Here is a 26,359-nt window from a genome sequence, read left to right as displayed (position 1 = left end):
TATTTCTTGAGAAATATAAGAAAATGTATTAGTAAAGAAGTGTATCCATTTTTTTGCCTACTACCTGTATATTTGTATGTTAAATTGAAATATAATGCAATGTATAAGCATGAACAAAATCTTTCAATTCCTCTGATTTTGCATAGTCAGAATAAATTTATCACATTAGCATGTTCATAGAAGAAAAGTGGATATCACTAAATTTGTCCTCTTCGAAAAAGCTTCGAAAGATCATAATAAGACAAATGTTAAATAACTCTTCACTTTCATCCATATTGTAGTGATGAAAAGCATTGTTTATAAAATTTTGATCTGTCAAGGTTTGTTTCTGTAGATCGAAGTACACTTACATCAGCTGTGTGTTAATGCCAAGAACTCGAAACCTTCTCTCGGGTTACGTATATTATCGTTCCATTTAGGTTTGTCTCATAAATTCGAAAAACAAATGCAATTTAAGAGTGTGTTTTGAAAGTGATTTCAATTACATTCATGAAGACATCACTTCTTATTTACTCAATGACAATCTGAAACAGAAACAACTAAAAATAATTTCTATTCTTAGTTTTTTCTCATAATTTCATTCTACGGCATATATAAAATTAAATAACACTTCACTTTCCTCCGTATTGTAGTGATGAAAAGCATTGCTTATAAAATTTCAATCAGTTAAGGTTTGTTCCTGGAGATCAAAGTACACTTACGCCAGCTGCATATCAATGCCAAGAACTCGAAGCCTTCTCTTGAGTTGCTAAACATATAGATAGTCGTTCCTTTAAAGTTTGTTTGTTTCATAAATTCCAGAAAAACAAATACAGTAAATGCAATTTACAGTGTTTTTTTGCAGTGATTTTAATTACTTTCATGAAAATAACACATTTATTTTTTAACAATCTAAAATAGGAGCAGTTAAAAAATATTTACTGTTCTTTTAGTACATTTAGAAAATATATAGTACCAAAAGTAATTTCACACTTTATAATAATGACATACATTTACAGCAAAAACTTGAAAACAAAAATAATGCTGTCTCATGAATTCATTCGCAGAAACAATGCTATTTCTCAACAGAATTTCAAGTTTGCCCCCTCATCACCCTTGTCCCCTAATCTTAATCTTTTGCAGCACCAGCCATCTTCCCACGATTCTTAAAACCCTCCATTTTCCAACCCTAATATTGCCCCTAAATCAGAGTAGGAAGCAATTTCATGGATTACTTCACTAGGTCTTGGAAATAATTAACATTCTTTCTATTTTCTTCCTCTTATTCGGAGCAATCTTCTAAGTAAAACACTGAAATGGGAAAAAAGAAGAAAAAAATATTTATATTTAAATCTTGATTTTTTTTTCTTCTTCTTCAGCCCGTTCCTTCATAATTGAATCGTTTTTATTTCGCATATAATCAGCCTCAGTATAAACACGCAATATTTTTAAGAGCACCCAAACTGCGGAGGAAAAAGTTTTCCAGAAATGCTTACACAATAATGCGAATAAAAATTGCAAAATTAATTTCCCCTTTTGTTTACCGCTTTAGCAATTTCTTTTAATCATTTCGATAAGCAGAAACTGTATTCTTTTTCTGTTGCTAAACTTATAAACTTTTAGTAAATAAGTTTATTTTTAATTTAAAATAAACATTTCGAATGATTAATATCCTTAGTGATTTTATGTATTAATGGTAACGATTTTTAAACATCGTACTTTTACAGTTTAACGTTATCGTTACTTCTGTTTGAAGTATTAAAATAATATAAAAATACGATTAAAATAATAGTAAAGTAATATATTAAAATAATGTATAGAATAATAACTGCGGACAAAATTTTTCCAAAAATGCTTTCACAATAATGTTAATAAAAAATTTCATTTGTTTTTCATTTACTGCTTTAGCAATTTATTTTAATCAATTTTGATAAACAGACGAAGTTTTTTTCTATTGCTAGACTTATAAACAGTCAAAAAAATGGTGCTTTTGATGGATAATATAAAAAATTAGCAATTTTGTTACACTTAAGCTCTGCACTTATTTAGAAATATTAATTTTTGTTCTGTTAGCAATTAAAACTCTCTATTGAGATCCCTTGAATTTTATTTGTGAGGTGTATTTAAGTTGAAACGATACGAACATTTTCGCTGTTTTAAATTTTTTTAATTTGAAAAGCTGCATGGATCTTGAACAATAAATTTTAAAGCAGAAAAAAAGTAAGATTAATTGACTTGGTTAAAAGATAAAGAAACATCATAGTAAAGTAAATGAGTATTTACGTTAAAAAAAGTAAAAATCCTTCTTTACATAAATATGGCACATTTAATATACAATTAAAATAGATTTTTGATATCCAATAAGTTTTTATTTAATATTTTTATTCATAGACGAAGCATTTTTTACTCTTAAAAGTTTTTCTTTTCTTAATTTTTAAACTCAGATTTTAAGACTTAACTAAATTCGTACAAAGCATATTTGTGTGCGTTTAATGTATTTAGCCTCTGTCGGAGATTTATCTCTCGCCATTAAAAATTTTGGATTATATTTATAAATGCTATGATATTTTCCCGTAAAAAATATTAAAATTTAATTAGAGAATTAAAAATGGGCGTTTAACCACACCCCTTACCTATTTTTTTGGAAAAAAAATCCAAAAAATCAACATATTTTTTTTATTTCATTAAAAAATACAAGGAACTAAAACAAAACATAATACATAAGTTCTAAAATAAAATTTTAAATTTTTATGCGTAAAAAATACTTAATTTGACATAAGTCTACTATTCTAAATTATCTCGGGCAAATGTAAAAAGTTAAATATTAGTCTTTGTATAAGTTCACGTCTTCATATTCTGAAAAATCATCTGCATTACTTTCTCTTTCGTTCGCGAAAGTCATTTTTTTTACACTTTTTTCTATGTGAATTCGTCGACCTTCGTATATACAATTGTACAAAACACATCTGCAGTCCTACAAATAGCAAAACTCCCAAACAAAAATTTGGCAAACTTCCTACCACAGCAGATACGAATTCTGCTATGACCGAGTTTATTCGGGATAATAAATATTTGCAATATATACATAAACGAGTTAACTCGGGATAATCTGAGAAGCGGTTAAAAAAGATGTCAAAAAATAATAAGCATTATTGGGGCTTGACAGTAAAAGGTTTCAGCATTAGAGATTAATATTTTTAAACGCATGGAAATTGGCATGCCTTTTGGACGAATAAGAAAGATCTTATTTATGTTTACAATTACCAGAGTCAGTTAAATATTGTCTTTCTTTAATTTCTGTTAACTTGTGGTATCCTGTGTACTTATTTCAACCACATGTACTTATTTCGGCATTTAAACTATAGAGTTTGGAGAGTTTTAATTGCGGATTCTCCCGAGATTTCATCTGCTTCAATTTTTCTACACATTTTGTGCACATGTTTCCATAACAGCGTAATGTTGAAACAATAAAAAACACGTTTTTCAATATAGCATGTAGCTCTTTTTTTTTTTTTTGGTTTAAATCAGGTTTTTTTGTTTTGATCTGTATCAAAAAAGGTAAAATGATACTTTATGATATAAAGGAAAAGTAATTAAGATATAATTAAGAATGTTCATGAAAACTTTTCTTTTTACTATTGATTTATATTATCAATATATGAATAAAAACCATCCACTTTTCCTCCATGAACAAGCTAACGTGATAAATTTATTATGAATATGCAAAATCAGAGGAATAGAAAGATTTTGTTTGTGCTTATACATAGCATTTTATTTCAATTTAACATACAAATATACAGGCGGTAGACAAAAAAATGGATACATTTCTTTACTAATACATTTTCTTATATTTCGCAAGAAATACTTAAAGAATCATTTTATAACATCAGAAGTGTTTAGATCAGGTGATTTCTCATGCTTATCAAGGAAGTTTACAATTTTTAGAGATTTAAGAAACCGTCAATAAATAAAAAACCCGAAATAGTGTTGTTGAACACCCTATGCCAAAAAAGATAGCGATAAATTTGTAACTTGTAGCAATCATTTTGGTTATTATATGCAATAATTACTCAAAATTTCGTAAGCCTAGTTTAAATTTTTAAGGAGATATGGTATTTTTTATAAAAATCTAACATTTTGTCTTATGTTTTTTTTGCTATATTTTATAAATATTCAATAAAACTAAACAAAATCTTCAAGGCAATTTAAAATTAGTTACAAAACTATTGCTTTAAAATTTGAAAAAAATTCGTTTAAGACTGCACAAGATATGAATAATTAAATTAGTTCTTTTATGCTGAGCATGCCCGGGAAAATTTGGAAATAGTTTTTTTTAATTTTGTAAAAAATCGTGTTTGGCAAGTAATAAAGTCCGATTTGAATACCTGAAAAATTTTAAAAACTTGCAAGCAACTAAGTAGTTTTTGCTTTTTATGAAAGAAACTCAAAATTATAAGGGGTTTTCAGCAAATTTCCTTTTGTACTTTTAAATGAGATTTATTAAAAATGACACCGGCATTGCTGGGGATCTTTCCCATAAAAGTATCTTTTCTGTTTTCTTTCCTCATGCAATCATATTTCGGTGTTTGAACGTTTATTGAAAAGCATTATAATTTGTTATTTAATTTTGTCTTATACATAATTATATTTACAGAAAAACCCCTTATCATTTTGAGTTTCTTTTAAAAAATACAAAAACTCCTAAGAAAATTGCTTAAAACTTATTAAATTTTTGAGATATTCCAATCGGACTTTTTTTGTTAGTTGCCATATTACGATTCACTACGAAACTAAGAAAAAAAAGTTTTTAAATTTTTCCCGCACATGCGCATGTGTAAAAGAATTACTTTAATTAGTCATATCTTGCTCAATTTTAAACGAATTTTCTCAAATTTTAAAGCTAAAATTTTATAGCTAATTTTAAATAACTCTAAAATTTTTGTTTAATTTTATTGAATATTTTTAAAGTTATAGCAAAAACACCCCACCCAAAATTTAGTTTTTTTTATAAAAATGTCCATATCTCCATAAATATTTAAGCCAGGCTTACGAAATTGTGTGCAATTATTGCATGCAAAAGCGAAATAATCGCTTCACTTTTTGGCATTGGGTAATCAAAAATACTATTTTTTACTTGTAATTTATTGTCGGTCCCTCAAACTTTTAAAAGCTTCAAACTTCGTTGATAAGTATGGGAGCTTGCATGATCTAAACGTTTCTGAAATTGTGTATTTATTCTTTAAATATTTCTTGAAAAATATGTAAAAAATTTATTAGTACAGAAATATGTTTTGCCCACCTCCGGTAAATTTAAAATGTTAATTCAGTAAAATGTTAATTCAGTTGTGAAATGTTAATTCAGTTATGTATGTAAAAAGGAGAGTCCCATTGTTTGTCCCATTTTTACCCATTATTTGTCTCATTATTTCCCATTGTTCGTCCGTATGCATAAAAATGCCATACTTTAGCATTATTTAATGTCATTAATTAGAAGTATGCAATTTACAATGTCTGTGCCAATTTACTTAATAAAATTATCATGTCTTTTTGCATAAAAAAATGTAAGGTAATATATTTTTTCATTAATTTTTTTTTAACTAATAGAATGATATTAAAGAACTAAAAATTTCAAATGGATTGTATAAATACATACAAAGGTATTTAATAATAAGTAAAGAATAAACTACTTTTTATGAGATTTATTTTAATACAATGAAGTTTTAATGATGACAAGGCTTATAAATAATACATAATTAAATAAAGTAATATCCATTGATAATATTTTAAAAGAGTTTTGAATATTCTGCAAAACTTTTCAATTATACTCGTAAATATAAGTATCGTATTTTGAAAATATTAGAATCATTAATAAAATAAAAATATACTGCATGCATAATATTACATTTGTTTACATTGATATCAAAATTCTTTTTAAGAAATAAACTGAATATTAAAATATAAATTTCAAAGAAACACCTCATTTCTATTTACTTTTGAGTGTAGCAAGCCTAATATAATTTTTAACAAGATTAAGAAAACAGAGAAAATTTTGATCGAAACTTCTTCTATTCTCTTATATATTTTAATATATTTTATTTTATTAATTATATTTATAACGTATTTTTATTTAAAAAACTCTCAGAACATGGAGTTGGTGATGGTCTGTAGTATCTTAAAATTATTTAGCGAATTATGACTTAAGTTTGAATTTACTCAAATTAATTTATTTGATAAATATATTTTCTCAGAAGTGCAACGATATGTAAGTATTTAAAAAGTTAGTTAAAGCAATCCAGAATCAGAAGAGCTGCTTAATTCAATATTAGAAAGATTTATATAAGAAACTATACTTTTTTACCATTTATTCATATTTAAACTAAGAATATTTAAAAAAACAATAACAAATTAAGTATTTAAAAATATTTTTTCTTTAAAAATAATAAGCTTGTTTTTTTTAAAACAAACAACGGTTTAAACTGCATTGGTTTGAAGCAGCCAACCCTGATAAACATAAACTAAATGTAAGCGAACTAAACTGCCAAAACGCTAGAGCGATTGTCTTCTACATTAAAGAGACCACTGATTTGAATTCCATTCGAGTTGTAACTGGTATACAAATCCTGTTTTGAAATATATCTTTAGTTGTAGATGAATTGTTGGTTTCCTTCTCATTCAAGTGTTTGATTCAAGAGTTCTCATAATTCTACTGGTAGTTGAGAGTCAAAATGTAATTCTTTAATATGTGTCTGCAATAATTGGACATCATAGTACAGGGAATTACCCAACTGCAATAATTGTTCCCTTTTTTTTGTCCTCCCTAAAATATTCTCTAAATGCAACTCGTAACATTAAAATCATGTGCTTTAAATTTAATTACAATAAGCCAATAAGCTTGCGTAATGAAAACAAGTCTAAAACTGAAAAGGCAACATGAGGTAAAATGATAAGCAGTTATTCTAATTAGTAAATAAAACTTTATATCTTCATGTCAGTGCTTAAGGTATAAATTTTAGGCACATGTTCAGAGGTTCGATTGAGAATATAATGAAGCAAATAACACATCCTGGATGAACGTATGTTGCGTGAACTAAGTGTATAAATGCATTATTCATTGTTTTTCTTAATTTTTATATCGAATTCTTTGATTTTTTGTTTCATTCAGAGTAATGTCTGACTGTATTTTAGTGATATCTTTGTCTATTTTACTTTGTAACTAAATGAATTAATTTCTCAGCATTTTTGAAAATAAACCTTTATATCTTCGTTTATATTATTACTTAATTATCAGAGTTGTTAGTCATCCTACATCTTACTCCAACTATTGAGTAAACGAGGAAAATAATATTAGTTACAAATAATGATATTTTGCATAATAATTAATAATATTAATAATATTTTTCAATCTTCCATGAGAAAATAAAACAGTTAATTTATTTTTATTTCAAATATAAACGTTGAAAGAAGTTTTTAGGTAAATTTGATGTTTTTAAAACATTTAATAAACCCACAAAAAATATTTGAAGTTTGCGTTTGTAATCGTTACTCTTCTTTCCTTAAATCTTTGAATCCTGATTTTAAGCAAACTACAAAGAAATATTATGTATGAATTGAACTAATAAAACATTTTCAATTGTTATCAAAATTATATAGAATTTAGCTTTTCTGAACAGTTTGAATGAAGTATTTCTCCATTTAAACTGAAAAAGTATGCTTAATTTCGGTATAAAAAATCACAAATAATTTTTTTGCATTGTGGGAGATTTCATGAGCACATACATATTAATCAAACCAATGAGAAAGATTCAAATAAAAATTGATTCGAATATAAAAAACAGTTAAATATCTAAATGAAACATAATTTTAAAATTGCATCAAATTCCATTAAAATCATATTCACAACTCATCATTTACTTTTGAAAGACATGGGGAAATATATTTGGTTAGCCAATGCAATCACGCTATATTCCTTTTATCGCATTTGTTCATCCTATAATCCACCTCATCCATATCCAAAGTCAAGGACTTCTGCGCATGCGCATTTGTTTCAAATTCGAGGTGAAACTGCTTTTGTTGACAACTGTTTCAAGTGAAGTATTAAATAAATTCTGTCGGACCAGGAATTAAGGCAGGTTTAAGGGGAAGTCTTGTTCATGCGACCCAGGATTTGAATTTGTGTCTATAAGCAGTAGATTTCGCTTTATTTCCGCCAAGATGACAGCGTGTCAGTAAACCCCCGATAAATCGGTGGAGAAACCGTGATTTACTTCAATGAGTCCAAGTGTGAGGAAAATTAATTAAACTTGAATATAAGGGTTACTCTAAAATTTCTGAAATTTAAAAGTGTCTTGTTTGAATTACAATATATGGTATTGTTCGTATAAGCTCGATACAATTTCAATAATAATTAATCTAATTTTTATTGCATAAAATATAAGAAAAATTAAAACTTAAATATTAATTTATTATATGGATTAAAACATTAAAAACAAATACTCATTGCAGTTTTTAAATATATTATGAATAATGAAACATGAAAATAAATATATTAAATTAAACTGATGTAAGAAATCAACATTATTTTATTTTTGCAAGATAATATAGCACTAATTTGAACAACAAAAAAAATATAAAGTTTTTTTATCAAGTTTACATTTTATCATTTATAATAAATACTTATCAAAAATATATGCCTTTAATTTAGTTTAATTCAAATTAGTTTTAGATTTGATCAATAATCAAGTAATTAACTAGAATAATTACTATAACATGCTTAGTTTTCATTACATTTTTTTAATGAATGGTTTTAATGTATATTTTAAAATTGCCTAGTTATTATTTAGTTTTTTAACATATGTATACTCGTTAGTTGTTTTCTGTAGTTTCTATAGTTAGTTTATAATAGTTATTTTCTTCTCTATATTTATACAACTTTATATTAAATAACTTTTATATTAAATAATTTAAATGATAATTATAATTTTTATTAAATGTAACAAGTTATTAAATATTTAATAAGGTATACAAATTAAAGGTAGTTTTTCTTCTTAATACGAAATACTTATTTTTTAGACAAATTACCATTTTTAATATTATTATTTTTGTGTTTAATTTAGAATGTCTCGGCAAGGAAAAGGCCCAACCCCGTGCACACCAGCTGTTCCAGGTCCTGTAGCTCAACAGGCCCAACAGTATTTGGAACAGAATATTATGGCCTGGATGCAACCAAAGCCCCAAGGACAGGTAATTGAACAGAATACTTTATTAAATCTATACCAACTAAAAGTCTCAACATTGGGAAATATAACTTTTTTTAATAAAAAAACAGCAATTTCTATCAAAAAATACTGAAAAGAAGCTATAAACTACTATAAACTATACCAATTGCGTTCCATGTTACTACTCATTTAATAATAGACAGCCTCACTTATCTACAAAATTAAAAATCTGGAAAAGCGTTTCACTGTCATTGCAGTAAATATTAAGTAATATTAAGTAAATATTAAGGCTTGTTTGTCTCAATTCTTGATTCAGGAGTTCTTTGTCTTCTTGCCTTTGTCTTCAAAATTACAAGGTTAAAAAATTGAACATTGAATGTTGTTAACTCAGAATTGGATTGGCTGTTCGCTGTTGGTTATAATATAAAAATAAAATTAAATGTAGTGTTATTCATGTAAAGAATTAAGATACTTATTAACTATTCTACTACAAAATGTTTACTATTTAATTACAATATCTACAAGTCGAAATTAAAACATTCTAACATGGTATTCAGCAATGACACAAATAAATAGTTCCATATTTTATTTTGCTTTTTTATTTGACTATTCATGCTTATCGGTGAATATAAATTTTATTGCATGTTAAATTTACTTTGCTAAAATTACTATGCACAAATTTACTTTGCTATTATTACGGTAACATGTTGAAACCTATTATTGTTCAAAAAGTAAAGTTGCTTTCAAACTTTACTGCCCGATGCTATGCTTAAATTTAAACGGAAACATTGTTCAATCAAATACTATATCAACGTTGCAGAAAATTAACATGGTTACTGTGAATGAAAGTATTAGTATTATGGTTCAAAATTTAAATGATTTTTCTAAAAGTGTAAATTAAGCATACATTTATTGTAATTCTTCTAAGAACATTTTAATGTTACTAGATTTTCTAATACAAATACTAATTACTAATACAATCATAAAAATTTAAACAGTTATGGTAAAATTACCATTCTACATTGTAATGAAATTTTCTGTAAAATAAAAGCCATAATTCTGGTTAATAAAAAAATGTACGGTGTTTAAAAAAATTTTTTCGTAATATTTCCATTTAAATGGTAACGGTTCTTGGGAAAATCTGGTTTTCAAAATTACAGCTCTTGTTACCACACATTTAGTAGAAAATACTAAACTTAGAAGTAAATTCAACTAAATAAATGGTTATTTAAGGCATCGTAAAAAAGTTACCTAGTTTTATCACACGGTATAAAACCATATTTTTTTGTAAGTTTTACAAAAATACTTACCAAATCGTTTTGGAAAAAACTGCCGAGATGTTTGGTGTCTTCATTCCAATTTTACCATAGTCTGATAATTTTGACCATGCTTTTTTCTCAGTGTAAAAAGATACAATTCAAAAGTTTAAAAGCCAGCCTTTACCATATAATCCAAATTTAAACTTTGCGATAAATGATGTAAGGAAAGAAATCTTATTTCATCAAGAAGAATAAATCTAATGAAGTACCGAACGTTTTCTCATCTTCATTCCAATTTTACCTTAGTCTGATAATTTCGACCATACTTTTTTCTCGGTGTAAAAATATACAATTCAAAAGTTTAAAAACCAGCCTTTACCATACGAGGGTTGCTATTTATATTTCTGGCCTTGGCAACAGTAAGTGTTGCTAGGCGACCGCCGACGATTTTAATCGAAAATTTGATATTTTTAAACATAAATTCAGCAAACGATTTACCATTATAGCTTCATTTGTGTTGTTGACAGTAAATTGAAAAGTTCTCTTTCAAAAAATGGAATTGAATCGTGAAAATTTTCGTGCCATTATTTTTCATAGCTTTCGACGTGGATTGTCAAGACAAGAGTGCTTCGATGAACTTAATTCTTTATTCAGCGATAAAGCGCCCTCCTACAGCACTGTAAAAAATTGGTATAACGAATTTAATCGTGGTCGATGTTCGATCCAGGATGAATCCCGTGCAGGTCGTCCAAAATCCGTTGTTGTGCCAGAAAAGATCGATACTGTGCGTGAACTGATAAAGCAAGATCGTCATGTGACATACCGTGAGATAGAGGCGTCTTTGGACATTAGTATGACTAGCATCAATAAAATATTGCATGAACATTTAAGCGTAAAAAAATTTGTTCGCGTTAGATCCCGCATAATCTGACAAACGCTCAAAAAAAGGCTCGTGTCGATTGGTGCAAGGAAATGTTAGAAAAATACGTTCAAGGTACATCAAAGGCTGTGTATAACATCTACACAGGTGACGAATCCTGGATCTATGCATATGAGCCGGAAACAAAACAGCAATCAACTGTATGGGTCTTCCAAGACGAGGCAAAACCAACAAAAGTTGTTTGAGGAAGAAGCACAGCGAAACAAATGATTGCCTGTTTCTTCGGCATTAACGGTCATGTGGCAACAGTGGCGTTAGAGCAACGCAGGACGGTCAATTCTGAATGGTACACGACCATTTGTTTGCCAGAAGTCATCGGAGAAATTCGAAAAAAGCAGAAGAACAGGCGAATCATTCTTCATCATGACAATGCGAGCTCTCACACATCGACTCAAACAAAGACATTTCTGACGGAGCGAAAGATCGAACTGATGGGTCATCCGCTGTACAGCCCTGATTTGGCACCCAATGACTTCTTCTTATTCTCACACATCAAAAATAAATTACGTGGACAACGATTTTCGACCCCCGAAGAAGCGGTTGATGCATTCAAAACGCATGTTTTGGAGTTACCTCAATCGGACTAGAAAAAGTGCTTTGAAAATTGGTTCAAACGCATGCAAAAGTGTATTGATCATCATGGAGAATATTTTGAAAAACAATAAAACCAATTTCGATCCTACATATTTATTTTTTCATTATTTGGCCAGAAATATAAATAGCAACCCCCGTATAATCCAAATTTAAACTTTGCGATAAATGATGTAAGGAAAGAAATCTTTTGTCATCAGGAAGAATAAATCTAATGAAGTATCGAGCTGTTTGGTATCTTCATTCCAATTTTACCATAGTCTGATAATTTCGACCAAACTTTTTTCTCAGTGTAAAAAGATACAATTCAAAAGGTTAAAAGCCAGCCTTCATCATATAATCCAAATTTAAACTTTGCTATAAATGATGTAAGGAAAGAAATCTTCTTATTCCATCAGGAAGAATAAATCTAATGAACTGGCTACCTAGGGAGTATGGGAATAAAACATAAACAAAAACCAGAATGTTGTGCACATTTCTTTGGTCGGCCTTTTTGACACCCCATGTGGTGTCGAGAATCAATTAGTGTGCTCTTCGGCCCACCTTGTGGGTCAACTTCACACTCGATCCAACCGTTTCCCCCATTACAAGGAAACGCAATCAACGTGTCAAGCACTAAGTCCCTTTCGTTTTTCCCTTTTTATATTTCTTTTTCGGGAATATTTTTCTCTTTTATTCATTTCCTTTTCGGGATTCTCTTGGGATTTCAAATAGCTGAGAACTGATTCCTCGAAGGACTTCAGCGAAAAGTGTTGACCATTCCGATGCATATTTATTGTAATATTTATTAAAATTAATCGATAAAAAATATTATTTTGATGAAGAAAGTAGTGTAAGGATAAAACTATTCATTTAGTGTTTCCTGACTTCCATAAAACTAAATATTAGTTTGAATAATATGTGCATAGTATTTCATAAGAAATATATTTTTTGTCAAAATGGATAACTTTTTAAGTGATATATATATATATATATATATATATATATATATATATATATATATATATATATATATATATATATATATATATATATATATATATATATATATATATATATATATATATATATATATATATATATATATATATATATATATATATATATATATATATATATATATATATATATATTTTATTACAGAATAATAGTAGTATTTCTAACATCATTTCGTGATTTTACTCTAAATATACTCTAAAACAAAACTTAAAAAATACACCTTGTTCAAACTTAGGATTTCCTTGCGATTTAAATACTTTGAAGAAAATTATTTGTAACTAAATATTTATGAAATTGACCTTCGAACTCAATGACTGCCTTAAAAATTCTGATAATTCTAATAAGTTCTAATTCCCTAAAATTCTAATAATTAATCTTAGAAATTCTGACAAAGTTGTTACATTACAATATTGAATCAAAAATTTATTTTGATACACTTGTTCCGGAGATTTCAACTATTTTAACACTGGACAAGATTAGAAATTATTTTTATTTTATCCATTCATTCATTCATTTATTTTCATTACCCTTCTTTTTTAGAAATCATAATTAAAAAGAAAAGTCAACAACCTTAGTTAAACTATCAAGAATATAAATTAAGACATTTATTTAAAACTGAAAAGTTGCTATTGTTATAACTGTTCTTTGGATGTATTTTTATAGTCACGTGAAGCAAAGTTTCGTATCAATAGATATGCAGTTTTTTTCCCAACTTTTATAATCTTGTGACAGTTACTAATGACTATATGGTTAAATAATTTATCTTTAACCATCATGTTCACACTTAATTACGAGATTGGTGCAGAACATCATTATGATGTAAACCAGAATGTTGCGAAAATGAAAAGCATTCTTTAGCTAATTTTCTAACTTTAAAAAAATCACTGTGTTGTTGTTTGAGTTTATAAAAATTTACGAAACTTAAGAATTAATTTATTTTTATCATTGTTACATAGGTGAAAACAACTTCGCCAATTTTTAAAACTTTTAAATTTTTTAATGCAGATCACTTTTTAAATATTTAAACTATTTGTCTAGAATATTTGAACTATTTGTCTAATATTTAAACTATTTATTTTATTAACTGTATTATACATAGTCACAAAGTTAAAGCTTTTTGATTTTATCATACTCAAATTGTAACCGTTTTAAGTAACTTAATGAAAGAGCTTTACAGAAGACTCTTAAATTAGTGACTTTTTAAATATCAGAGAATAATAAACACTTTGACATTCATAAATTCTCTTACAATATTTTAATGCATTCACAACATTATAAAGTGATGAACATTTAAATTTATATGGAAAGGGAAATTTTGGTAAAATTATCGTACACTTTAATAAATTCAGCATCATATTACGGTGTAAATTACCGGTACTTTGAGTGCATCATCCGTAAAAAAATTTTTCGCCGTAAAATCCATTTTTACCGTAAAATATTGTACCGAAATCGTTAGAGTAGTTCGAGTGATTCCGTGATTTTCTGGTATTTATTACTTTAAAAATTATGGTATACCAGATTTTTTTGCTCTGTAACATGTTGCCGAAATAAAGTATTTTACGGTAAAAAGTATCGTCACCCTGAGTGCCGGTACTTTTTATTGTAATTTGATCCGAAATTTTTCCAATGTACTACATGGTTATGACAGTTTTGGAAGAAAAAAACATAAATCTGCTTAATAAGACCAATACGGAATTTGAACCATTCATTTGATAGTTTTACCGTTCACGTGTTAGTGTTTTATCGAAAATTCTGGTTTTCAAAAATGTAGTTTTTATTATCACACATTTAGTAAGAAACACAAATTTGAAATGTTTTTCTAACCGAATAAATGGTTTTTACGCCATGCTATGTTAAAAAGTTACCAAATCATTTAAAAATTTCCAAACTTTATCACATATAATAAATCTCATAGATCCCAAGACACGGTAAATTTTAATATATTCTGGAACTTTGACCATACTTTTTTTTAAATGTAATAATTTTAAGTTTTATCAAAGTAACTAAACTTTAAATTTATTTATAATTACCATTTGAAAATATGTAAGAAGTTAATGAATTATTTAAATTCACTTTATATAATGAATTTCAAAAAAAATATATTCGGCATAAAAACTCTTTTTGGCACAAAAAGTTCACGATTCATTTCATTCTGTAATCGAATTTAACTTCATTGATCATTCGAGATAACGTGGCGTGAAAGAGCATTAAAAGCCGCCAACATGGTCACAGTTTATAAAAAATAGCCATTTTAACTATTTTTGTTCCCATTTAAAAGACTAATGAGTCTATCGATTATCATTAAATACTCTTGGGGTAGACTTTAATGAGAAAAAAAAGAAAGAAAATTTTGTGTCCGCTTCAAATTCTTGTTATTGGATAATACTTAAACCATCATAAGATTTTTTCCAACCTCTTAGGACACATTATACGTAATTGTGATGACCAAAATTATAGTGTTTAAAGATGCAAAAGAGCGATTTATTTCTTTGATGGCATATTAATCTTTCCGGTTCTGCTTAGCATTAAGAGAGTTTCCTTTAACTAATATTGATGCGGTTTTCTGTTGGTTGAACTCTTAGGAAGTAACAGTTTTAAGAAAAAATAGGCATTAAATTTTCTTTCTTGTTTTATTTCAGAATAGTATTCGTAACAAAATATTGTTCTTATTTTATAAATATTTTATTTAATAATTAATACTTTTTTAAAACTAGAATCCCATTCATTTTTGATGTAAGAATTTCGAAGGGATATGCAATCGATAAAAATAAATTTAATTCAGCTTATGAATATTAGAATTTTTCGTCTTAAATGAGACTAAGACAAGAAAAACTTTGAGTAAATTTTTTTATCATTTATTAAAATATTACTAAATTTTTTTTTCAATTGATTAAAAAATTCTTTTTTTATCTCAATTAGAATGCAAAAATCGTTCTCTTTTCAATTTTTCTAGGACTCAACTATAAATGAACCAAAATCCTCATACTGCTTTTTTTTTCCAACTTCAACGAAAAACTGTTAAATTTGTTAAAAGATATTTTAGATAAATTACTTAATTTGCGGAAAAATGATATTATTGTCATTTACTTATATTTTAAATGTTATTCTTTTAAAAATATGTAAAAAAAGACAAATGTTTATTTTTAGCTTAAAAAATTAAAAAAAAAATAATATTAAGAACCTCTCCCCTGAAAAAAAACTTTTTAAAAAAATAAACGTAGGTATAACTTCAAAAAAGAATAGTATCCGCTATACAAATAATTAAAATCATTCATTTTTTAAATTAATGGGAAAAACTTCTTTTTTGTAAATTTCCTCAAAAATATTTGTGAAATCGTTTCCAAAAATAATATAACAACATCACAAAAAAATTCAAAATAATCCCTGTGCTTTTAAAAATAGGTTTCAAACCTTAATATCAAAAACTAATCACCATATCACGAAAATAATCACCTTAACACCAAAATTCAAAATAATGGATTAGACACAAACTATATTTACGTTTTTCGTGCGTAAGTACAGTGCTATTTCACTTTTCTTTTTATTTAAAAAAAGAAGAAAAATATGCCTTACGCAAATATATGTTTTTTTATCTGTGTACGAAACCAGAGACCTTTGTAATTTTAACTTTAGTTTTTTTTTTTTTTTTAAAAAAAACAATCATTTTGGTGATATTTATGGCCATCATCATCATCCCGTTGTTACAGCTCTTACAGAACCCTGGCCTCCTTTTTCCGATCATTTTTTTCTAATGATTGTCTTTTTTTTTGTAGTTGATATTTTTAATTCATTTCAAGTCCTCTTTTATTTGCTTCTTTTAACCAGTCTTAGATCTTCCCTCTGTTATTGGTCCTCCTAAATTTCGTCTGAAAATCTTTTTGCACTTCTTTTCCACTTTATTCCTTGTACATTATTTGTGAAATTTGTGACAAAAATGTTTTTTAAAAAAATCATCGTTTGGACGTGAAAAATAATTTTTCTGGAAATAAAAACTTTATACTATTTATTATTAGTGCAACGAACACCGACAAGCTTTAAAGATACCCACTTTCAAAAACTTGCACTGTAAAACATTTTGGATCAAATTATGGTAAAATGTAATCGCCCTCAGACTGCCAGTACTTTTTACCGTAAAATCCATTTTCACCGAAACATATTACGCAGCAAACAAATCTGATATATCATACTTTTTGCTGTAATAATTAATGTAAAATCACTGAATCACTCTAATTAAATAAATATTACTCTAAAAACTAATCATAATACTTCAAGGTAAAAATTAATTTTACAGTAAAATAGATTTTATGGATGATGTATCTAAAATACCAATACTTTATATCGTCATTTGATCCCGAATATTTCACAGTATAAAATCTTTTTATTTTTATAGTTGTCACAATGTCTGAATCATTATATTTACCAATTATTCCTTATATTTCCTCGTATTCTGACCCTCCAGTGCTCCTAACAAATTGCATCGATACTCTACCACAAAATTTTCAACTTTCATTTTCTTATGAGATCAAAATTGGTCTGTAGTTTAATGTTTACATAGCTAGATTCTTTCAACCATTCTTGTAACGCGTTGAAAAACATTTCCAGCCGTCATCTTTACTTTTAATTACTAGCTTAATCTCATTAATTTCGATAATTATCGATCCATGGAATTTGCATCCCTCTTTTCTTTCATAATAAATTCCCTAGTATTTCGATATTTTTTTAAATTTCTTTTATATACTTTGTTTTGGAACCATTAAGATATAAGCCAATATCGATTACATGATGAATTCAACCTTGCAGTTATCGTAACCTGAAAAATTTACAAGTTTTACATTTTCCGTCAAAAAAAATTTTTAAAGGAAGAAAGTAAATTTAAATTTAGAGTTTTGAAATAATGACTGAAATTTTTTATCTATTTTGTACTAATTTTCACATTTTTTCCATTTCATTCATTTAAAAAGACTGATGCCTTTTATTTCTAATTTTCAAACATATTTTAAGCAATTTTGTATTAGTTTATTTTTATAACCTTTTAAGACACTACTGAAAAAATTTTTTGGTGAGAAATTTTAAGTGAGATTTTAAAATATCATCAAAAAATACATGAAATAAAAAATACACTGTTTTTTATATCTTTTTTTATACATATTGTGTAGGATTTGATTTATAAAATTTCTTTCTCTATGACCTTCTTTTATGCCAGCCTATATAACACTAAAAATAGCCAGGAAATAAAACAGTCCAAAATTTGTCGAAATTTCATAATTTGTGCAATCCCTTAAAAAATTCCTTAAAACGTTCTGTAAATTTATACCTTTCTTATGTATATAAGTATTTATTTATGTTTCGTAGAACTAAGCATGTATAATGTAGATTTACATAAATTTATCTCTAAAGTATAAATTTTAAGCAGAATAGTATCAGGCAATTTTAATTTTTTTTCGTTTAACTTTCGGGCGCAATTTTAATTCCTTTTGAGTTAGAACTAACTTTAAATTGCTCGAATTGTCAATGGTCGAATTTTGTCAAATAATATGATTTTCCGCACAAAATATTTTTGTTAAAATAGTTATGAGCAGTTCGTGCTATTTATATTATTCATAAATGAATCGCGTGTCTTTTCTTTAAAGTTCTATTGATAAAAAACTACAAACAAAGATACAAGAACTCATAGAATATTCAAACACTTTAAAATTGTCCTTCTTTTCTAAGCCTGGTTTCCATCAACTACCGAAGAATTTGCTTCTTATGATGGGCGACTGTTGTTGTATAACGGGGGATTGGAACTAATAAATTCAGTCAAATTCAATTACTGTCGATTTCTGTTTATGTCTTAATGCGAAATTCAATTTGTGGGGAAAAACTTCTGGTGGTTCGGAGAACATAAATTACTTCGATCTCTAAATTACGCAGCGGATGGTAAATATGTGATAAATAGCTCCGACTTGGAAAAATAAAGAAGCACCGTCTAATGCTTTGCTTAGGGATTACGGGCATGTGCATATTATGATCTATATCATATGTATCAGCTTCTTCAAAAGGATACCCATTTTAGTAAAACTGTACAAAATATGATCCATACATCTTTAATTTTTATTAAGAAAATGCGGAAGTTAAAGAAAATGCTTAGTTAAGGAAAAAATTAAAGCATTCAATAACTGGGAAATTTCACCATCTGTCCCTCACTTACAAATTAATTAATAATTTTATGAAACATTTCGTAAAGAAACTATTTTTATCATTTGTGTACTACAGAGGTCGCCAAAGTGGTCTATATAGACCCCCAGGGGTCTATTTAACAAAAGCGGGGGGCGATCTGAGACAGGGGGGCGAATGGGGGTCGATCCGAATCGGAAGGGTCGATTGTGGGTCCAAAAAAAAGCAGTTCTCAATACGCAAATCACACATACCTAATTAAGTATGCAAAATTTGAGCATTTTTTTTATATAATTGACTCAATATCAGTTTCTATATAAAACATAAATTAATAAACGAAAATTTATTGGGGGAAAACAAGTATTTCCGTACCACCGCGCAGTGGCACGAACTCAGCGCAGTTTATAAGTCATATGCATATGTGCGCTTGTCCAAATGTCACGTGTGACGAGCATTGACGTTGCAAATGCAAATATCATACGCAGTTTCAGCTATCTTTGCAAACTGTGTTGAATATTTGCAGTGTCCTTATTAAAACTTTTATAGTTTTGGATAATTAGTTATTGTTTCGATAAAACCATTCGTTTGGTTTAGATATCAATTTTAATTATCAATGAACAAAAAAGAAGGTAAGCATCAATAATATGGATTAGTACAGCCCGCGACAAAACTATAGCACACTTTGTATTTTTTTACGAAAATTACAAAATTGAAAAAGTTTGACGAAAATTAAAATTGGCCAATTTTTAGCCCAATATAGCGAACCTTGCAAAAAAAACACCTGGCACACCCATCTCATTGATTAAGAAGCAATAAATCTTTAGTTACTTTACTTATTATATCTACTTATGCATAATTACTTATTATTTAATAATAAGGTATTTAAATTTCAATATTAATATATTTTTCATAAAACTATTGTTACACAATGTACTATTACTTTAATAAATGTTTAAAGTCATAAAATAAATGTACAAACACAGTATCTAATAGAGTTTTATTTTAATTAACAGAAAATAACTTTTGTGGGGATCGATGGAGATTTTGAAAAATTATATAGGGGTCGATGATCAAAAAAGTTTGGCGACCCCTGGTGTACTATATATGAATGGATAAAAAAATTCCAAAAAATCTTCTGACATATTTCTAAGCACTGTAAGACTTTCGGATTAAATTAAATTAAAATTTATATTGCAGGCTTTCAGAGGGACAGTACATTTTTCCTCAAAATCTATTTTTGCTGTATGTAAAATTGTATGGAACTAGAAATATGATATGCCATAATTTTTATGAAATGACATCACTGAATTATTAATTAAATAAAGTACAGTATACGAAAAAGTAATTAGTATACTAAAGTACGGCATACTATCAAAGACTGCACGTTTTTACTGTAATTCAGAATCATTAATTAAAGCAAAATTACGGTATAAACGGTTTGAGTAAAATGGGTTTTACGGATGTTGCAATCAAGGATGCTCACTACTTTTTTACGTAAATTTATTAGGATTTTTTACTACGCAGTTCTTAATGGGAAATCTTCGATTTGCGGTTGTTGTTTATTGTTATTTAATTCACTTCTTCTGAAATAATTAAATAATAGTTTGAATAAAAACTCTTTTAAAGACATTAAAACTAGAAACTGTCAACATATCCCAGAACAGTGTAAATGTCACTGTAAGTGTCGTATCGTCAGTTGTCGCTGGATCAATGGTTCGCTATCCTAAAACAGTATAGTCTTCATTATTAAAATAAAATACTTTGAATCGATTGCAAGGAATATTATTATTTCATAAATTACATACAAATTTAATTAAAATTACACCTCAGCACTAATGCCATTGCATGCTTGCTACATAAAACGACGTACAGAAACCAATTAAATAATGAATAAAATAATTTAAATAATTTTAATAAAATAAAGTTTCTAACTCTTAGTTTATTATGAGCAAAATCTCCCTTTTTTAATTTTTTGAATGGAAATGATTGTATGTTAACATTCAGAGAATTTTCTTAAATCTGAAGGAAAAAAAAAGAAAAAAAGGAAATTGTCGTTTTCACTCTCTTTTAAGTACAGTTACAACCCAATAACTCAATTTGCTCGTCATATATAATGATTTTATATTTAAAAAAATTCAAATGAAACTAATACTTTGCGCATCAGGTAATAAAATAACTTATTTTCTACTGTCTCTGTAAAAATGGATCAGTTTTGAACCATATTATCTGTGCTTCGAGTCATAATAATCTCAAATTTGATGTAGAATTGGTAAAGAGGCTTAAATGAACTCTATTTTTAATCAATTTGCACCACAGTATTGGGAAAGCCAGAGAAGCATTATGATATGTTTCATTCCATCACCGTACTAAAAGTTTCAGCAAACATGAGCCAGATTAGAATACAGCACGCTGCAAAATATGTAACAGTGAAAAAATTTGTAACATTCACATATCAACGTATTAAGTGTCAACGCATTAAGTGTCAACGCATTAAGTGTCAACGTATTAAGTGTCAACGCATGGAGTGTCAACGTATTAAGCATCAATGTATAAAGTTATTATACGTAAGTACATATTAAGTTTAAGTCAACTGAAACCAGAAGCATGTGTTTAATTCATTTCCATATGTATCTTTTTTCTTTTATTAATCTTCTTGAAAAAAATTATTTTTGAAAATGCACTAAAGTCAATAAATCCAGTAAAAAATAATTTGTTTCTTCATTACTTTAAAACTCTCATTGATTTAGAAGATATGCTTATTTATTGAAATAAGCATCATCTATTTCTCTTTGAAATATCTTTCCCAACAAACTTTTTTGCTAGAAGCTAGGGTTAATGTAATTATTTTGATACTAGTCAAGTCATTTCATTGAAGCGTCCATCCTTAATTTTAATCAAAGACCAAAAACTAGAGAAAAAAAATCTAAGCGAATCACGTAAGGTTGATTTATTTTCTCATCATATTTTATATTTAGCTTTTTACGCAAAATAAAGTTAAGAAAAATTGCTCCATCATGTAATGTCATGTTTCAACAGTCTCGAGTAATGAAATAAAGCCGTCTTTTATGACAAGAAAAGAGGGGGAAAAATTGTGGTATTTTTGGTTTCCTCAACATAAAGAAAAAATTATAACCACCATAAAAAGTAATCAAATTGTTCGGAGTACTCCTAATAAGTTAAACGCGTAGTAGAAGATTATCGATTCTGCGGCCGACCTCTCTTGAAAAATAACAAAATTAAGACTAAGAGCTTTTAAGACCAAAAAGAAAAGAAGGAAAAAAAACTATGTATTAAAAAGTTCGTCAATGTATAAGTTAGCCGACGACAGACCATTCTTCATCAATATTTCTTTCCTTTTTTATACATTTTTGCACCCTTTTTTTCCGCGTGAAAACTTTAGTTTTTGATGAAGGCATCGGTTTTGCATATCATTTATTAAGGAACGATGTCTTTAAGTAGCATGCATAAGAGTTGAAGGGGTAGAAAATTTGATAAAAATGATCGAAGTTAGGTTTTAAAAGCCTGGCTTGAGTATGTGTGAATTCATGCTGTTTTCATAATGAAGCAGCTGAAATGCGTTGTAACATTAATTGAGGCTACAATTACTCTACTGAATTACCTAAAAATACACTGTGACATATTAAATAAACCATCAAGGTTGCACTAACGCCTAGTTTGAATGTTTATTAATTTATGCATTTTAACTATGAGGCAGGTGAAGTTTATCATAATAATAATTAGCCTGCAAATGCTTTAATGGAATACGTTATAATGTGGAACAAATGCCAAGGACAAAGGAACCTGTAAAGATTGATCTGATCTATAAAACGATGTTAAATATATAAGAATTAATATACAATACACTTTAACAATAATGCTAAATTTATAAGAATTAATATACTTCAAGTGCTTCATAATTTATTATGAAGCAGTAGAACAAATGACACTGTAATGATTGAACGGATCAATAAAACGATGTTAAATATATAAGAATTAATACACAATACACTTTACCAATAATGTTAAATTTATAAGAATTAATATACTTCAACTGCTTCATATCTTATTATGAAGCAGTAGAAGTATACCATCTCAGTCTTTAGGACTACAAATATAACGGCAAATTGCGCTACAATGTATTACGGTGGAGCAAATGACACTGATATATAAAAGCGGTGTTAAATGTATTGTAAAGCAGTTTATTATTATTTATTGTTTTTTTAAAGCCAATTTATTATAAAGCAGTTTAAGTACACCATGTCATTAATAAGAGCTACAAATACAATTGTGAATTACATAAAATATTTTAGTTATTTTTATTGCTGGAAATATTACATAAATAATTTACTATGATTTGTGTAAGTAATTTATAAAAAATACTTTAATGTAGAAATTTAAGGATTTTTTTTTCTGCTTTGTGAATTTCAGTCAAAAACAATTAGTAAATTACTAATTATTAGAAACTGCCGAGCTTATAATACGATAGAAGTTACTTTTATTTAGTAAAATATTATGCTAGTAACAGAAGTAATAAGGCATATAATAATTTTTTCTCTAAAAAACAATCAAATTTCACCGTTTCTTATTTCAAAGGCTTCAATTAAATTTACTGAATGTTAAATTATATAAGAAATGTAATTATTTTATATGGAAGAAAGAGAAAATTAGAAAAGCTTTACTCTTATTTAATGTTTTATATTTGTTATTGACTTTTGCCCTTTTTTTCAAAATATGAACTTGAAACAATATATCTTGCTATAAGGAAGATGAAGATTCAGGGATTTGAAAAACAATATCATTAATTTATAAACATTTCAACACTGAGCATTGCTCCAAATCTTAAAGAGTTCTTTACATTTAATCATAGAAAAACAAACGGAGAAAAACAATGAACTCATTTAAAAACCGTACAAAGTTCTTATTTTCTTCAAATCTTCAATTTTATGAGGGATAAACGTCAGAAAAATACGATTTTACTCGATCAAACTGACCCACTATAAGATCGTTAAAACTGTTTCAAGCTACTCGAGTTCCAAAAGAGTATTGCATTTTTATTTCATCTTTTATGACACTGATGGCTTTATGACAAAAGAAGATTTCTTCGATTTCTGACAATTTTTCTTTTTCTATTTCTCCTTTTTTTCTGCTCCTTTCTATCTTTTTAGTCTCCGTCCTGACGGATTTCTTTGTATGCGGTTCTTAACCAAACCGAATTATCCACCAGCTAGATATATTAGGTACTTCTGTTTTAGTCAGCAGATTCCAACTTCCCAGGACAATAAAAGAAGAAAATAAATGTAACATCCTATGAATTGGCAATATTCCCCATCTTTTTTCCTGGCTATTAAATATATCAGTATTTTCTTTCATATATAAGTTGATAGTGGGATTTTAGTTTGTTCTTTTATCTGATGAGGATTGTTTTTAGTGACTTTTGATATATTTGGATCCTTATATATATAGATCTAGTAGGACATAATTAACTTCAGAATTGTTATTTAACAATATAGTATTAACACTGTTGTTCAGATAAAGCCCTTAATTATAAATATTTATGATAATGTTTTTTACTAGTATAAGAGTATAATTATGGATTTTAAGAAGGTTTTTGAGTGCATTTTGAGTGTATCAGTATTTTTTTCTCATATATAAGTTGATAGTGGGATTTTAGTTTGTTCATTTATCTGATGAGGATTGTTTTTAGAGACTTTTGATATATTTGGATCCTTATATAAGTCTAGTAGGACATAATTGACTTCGGAATTGTTATTTAATATTATATTTATACTGTTGTTCAGATAAAGCCCTAAATTATAAATATTTATGACAATTCTTTTTACGAATATAAGAATATAATTATGGATTTCAGTCAGATTTTTTAGTATATTTTGAGTGTATCATATTTTCTTTCATATATAAGTTTATCGTGGCACATTAGTTTGTACTTATATCTGATGAGGTTTGTTTTTAGTGACTTTTGATCGATTTGGATTCTTATATATATCTAGTAGAGCATAATTAATTGCAGAATTGTTACGTAATTTAGATATATATTGTTCAGATAAAGTCATAATATTTATGATAACATTTCTACTTTCTTAATTATGAATTTTTTTCAGATTTTTGAGTATAATAAATTCGTCAATTTGGAAAAAATAACACTTTTAAATGGTCTTCATCATTTATGTTAAACTTTTTTCTTCCTTTAAAGGAAAAGCTTTTTATGATAATTATTTCTAAGAAATGTAATTTTTTGATATTTTTTAACAAAATAAAATTATGATAATTATGAAGAAAAAAACCTTTCTTCAGAAAAATTAACAAAGACATGAAGATTTCAGGCATGGGTGTCATTGGTGGAAAGGGATGGTGACTATATTTCCCCCCCCCCTCAAATGTTAAAAATCTATAAAAATCCCCTTTATATTTTAAACGAATAAAGAAAATTTTCATAAATAATAATTAGAATTATAATCAAAACTATCCTGAAAAATAAAATCAAGAGAGAGATAAATCTTATATATATATATACAGATAGATAGATAGATAGATAGATAGATAGATAGATAGATAGATAGATAGATAGATAGATAGATAGATAGATAGATAGATAGATAGATAGGTAGATAGATAGATATGAAGGGGCATTGCCAACGATTTCCCTTACATTATACTGCATATTATCACAATTCTCACAGGGATCTTCAATATTAATGAACTCAATAGTTATCCATAAATATACGCGATATTGTTATGCTTTTCATCTATGTGCAAGACTTAGTTATTATTCCAAATATTAAATACGATTTGTTCGAATCAAATCAGACATTTCACAAATTCCTATGAATATTCATTGCTCAGCAGGACGTAAAATTCCAGAAACTGAGTCCATTTCAGTGACTGCAATTCCAAAATTGTGAATGAAGCAGCGTCTGGGGGTCCGTTCAGTTCGAAGGAACACGCAATTGGCTCTCTAATGGTGTGACAGAAAAGTGCAATTTATCAAATTTTCGTCGAGGGTCGTTTGGCGCATGTTCCCACTGGGTGCTTCTTTATGGACGTTTTGATGGATGGACACTACTTCCGACGACCAACGACCTCGAGAAGTTGAACCAAGACCATACTTTACAATTTTCATACTTTAGCAAGTCTTGTATGTTTCGACTGTTTAATTAGTTCAAAGTTGATAGATATGCCACTAATAGAATGATAGGTGATGA

General features: G+C 27.5%; 1 protein-coding gene across 2 annotated transcripts in view; it reads left to right on the top strand.

Annotated features, from left to right (window-relative positions):
• LOC107440233 (uncharacterized) overlaps positions 1–26,359 on the top strand; it is a 513,892-nt gene that overhangs the window by 124,719 nt on the left and 362,814 nt on the right. For both annotated transcript variants that reach the window (XM_087165502.1, XM_087165503.1), the window contains one exon: positions 9,093–9,219. In XM_087165502.1, coding sequence (XP_087021628.1) covers positions 9,093–9,219 — 127 coding nt within the window. The remainder of the gene's footprint in view (positions 1–9,092; positions 9,220–26,359) is intronic.

The sequence above is a fragment of the Parasteatoda tepidariorum genome, chromosome 6, assembly GCF_982258835.1.
Source record: "Parasteatoda tepidariorum strain Cologne lab strain chromosome 6, Ptep-v5.0, whole genome shotgun sequence".
Taxonomy (NCBI): domain Eukaryota; kingdom Metazoa; phylum Arthropoda; class Arachnida; order Araneae; family Theridiidae; genus Parasteatoda; species Parasteatoda tepidariorum.
Note: the sequence above shows the minus strand (reverse complement) of the source record. Positions and strands in the feature narration are given on the sequence as shown.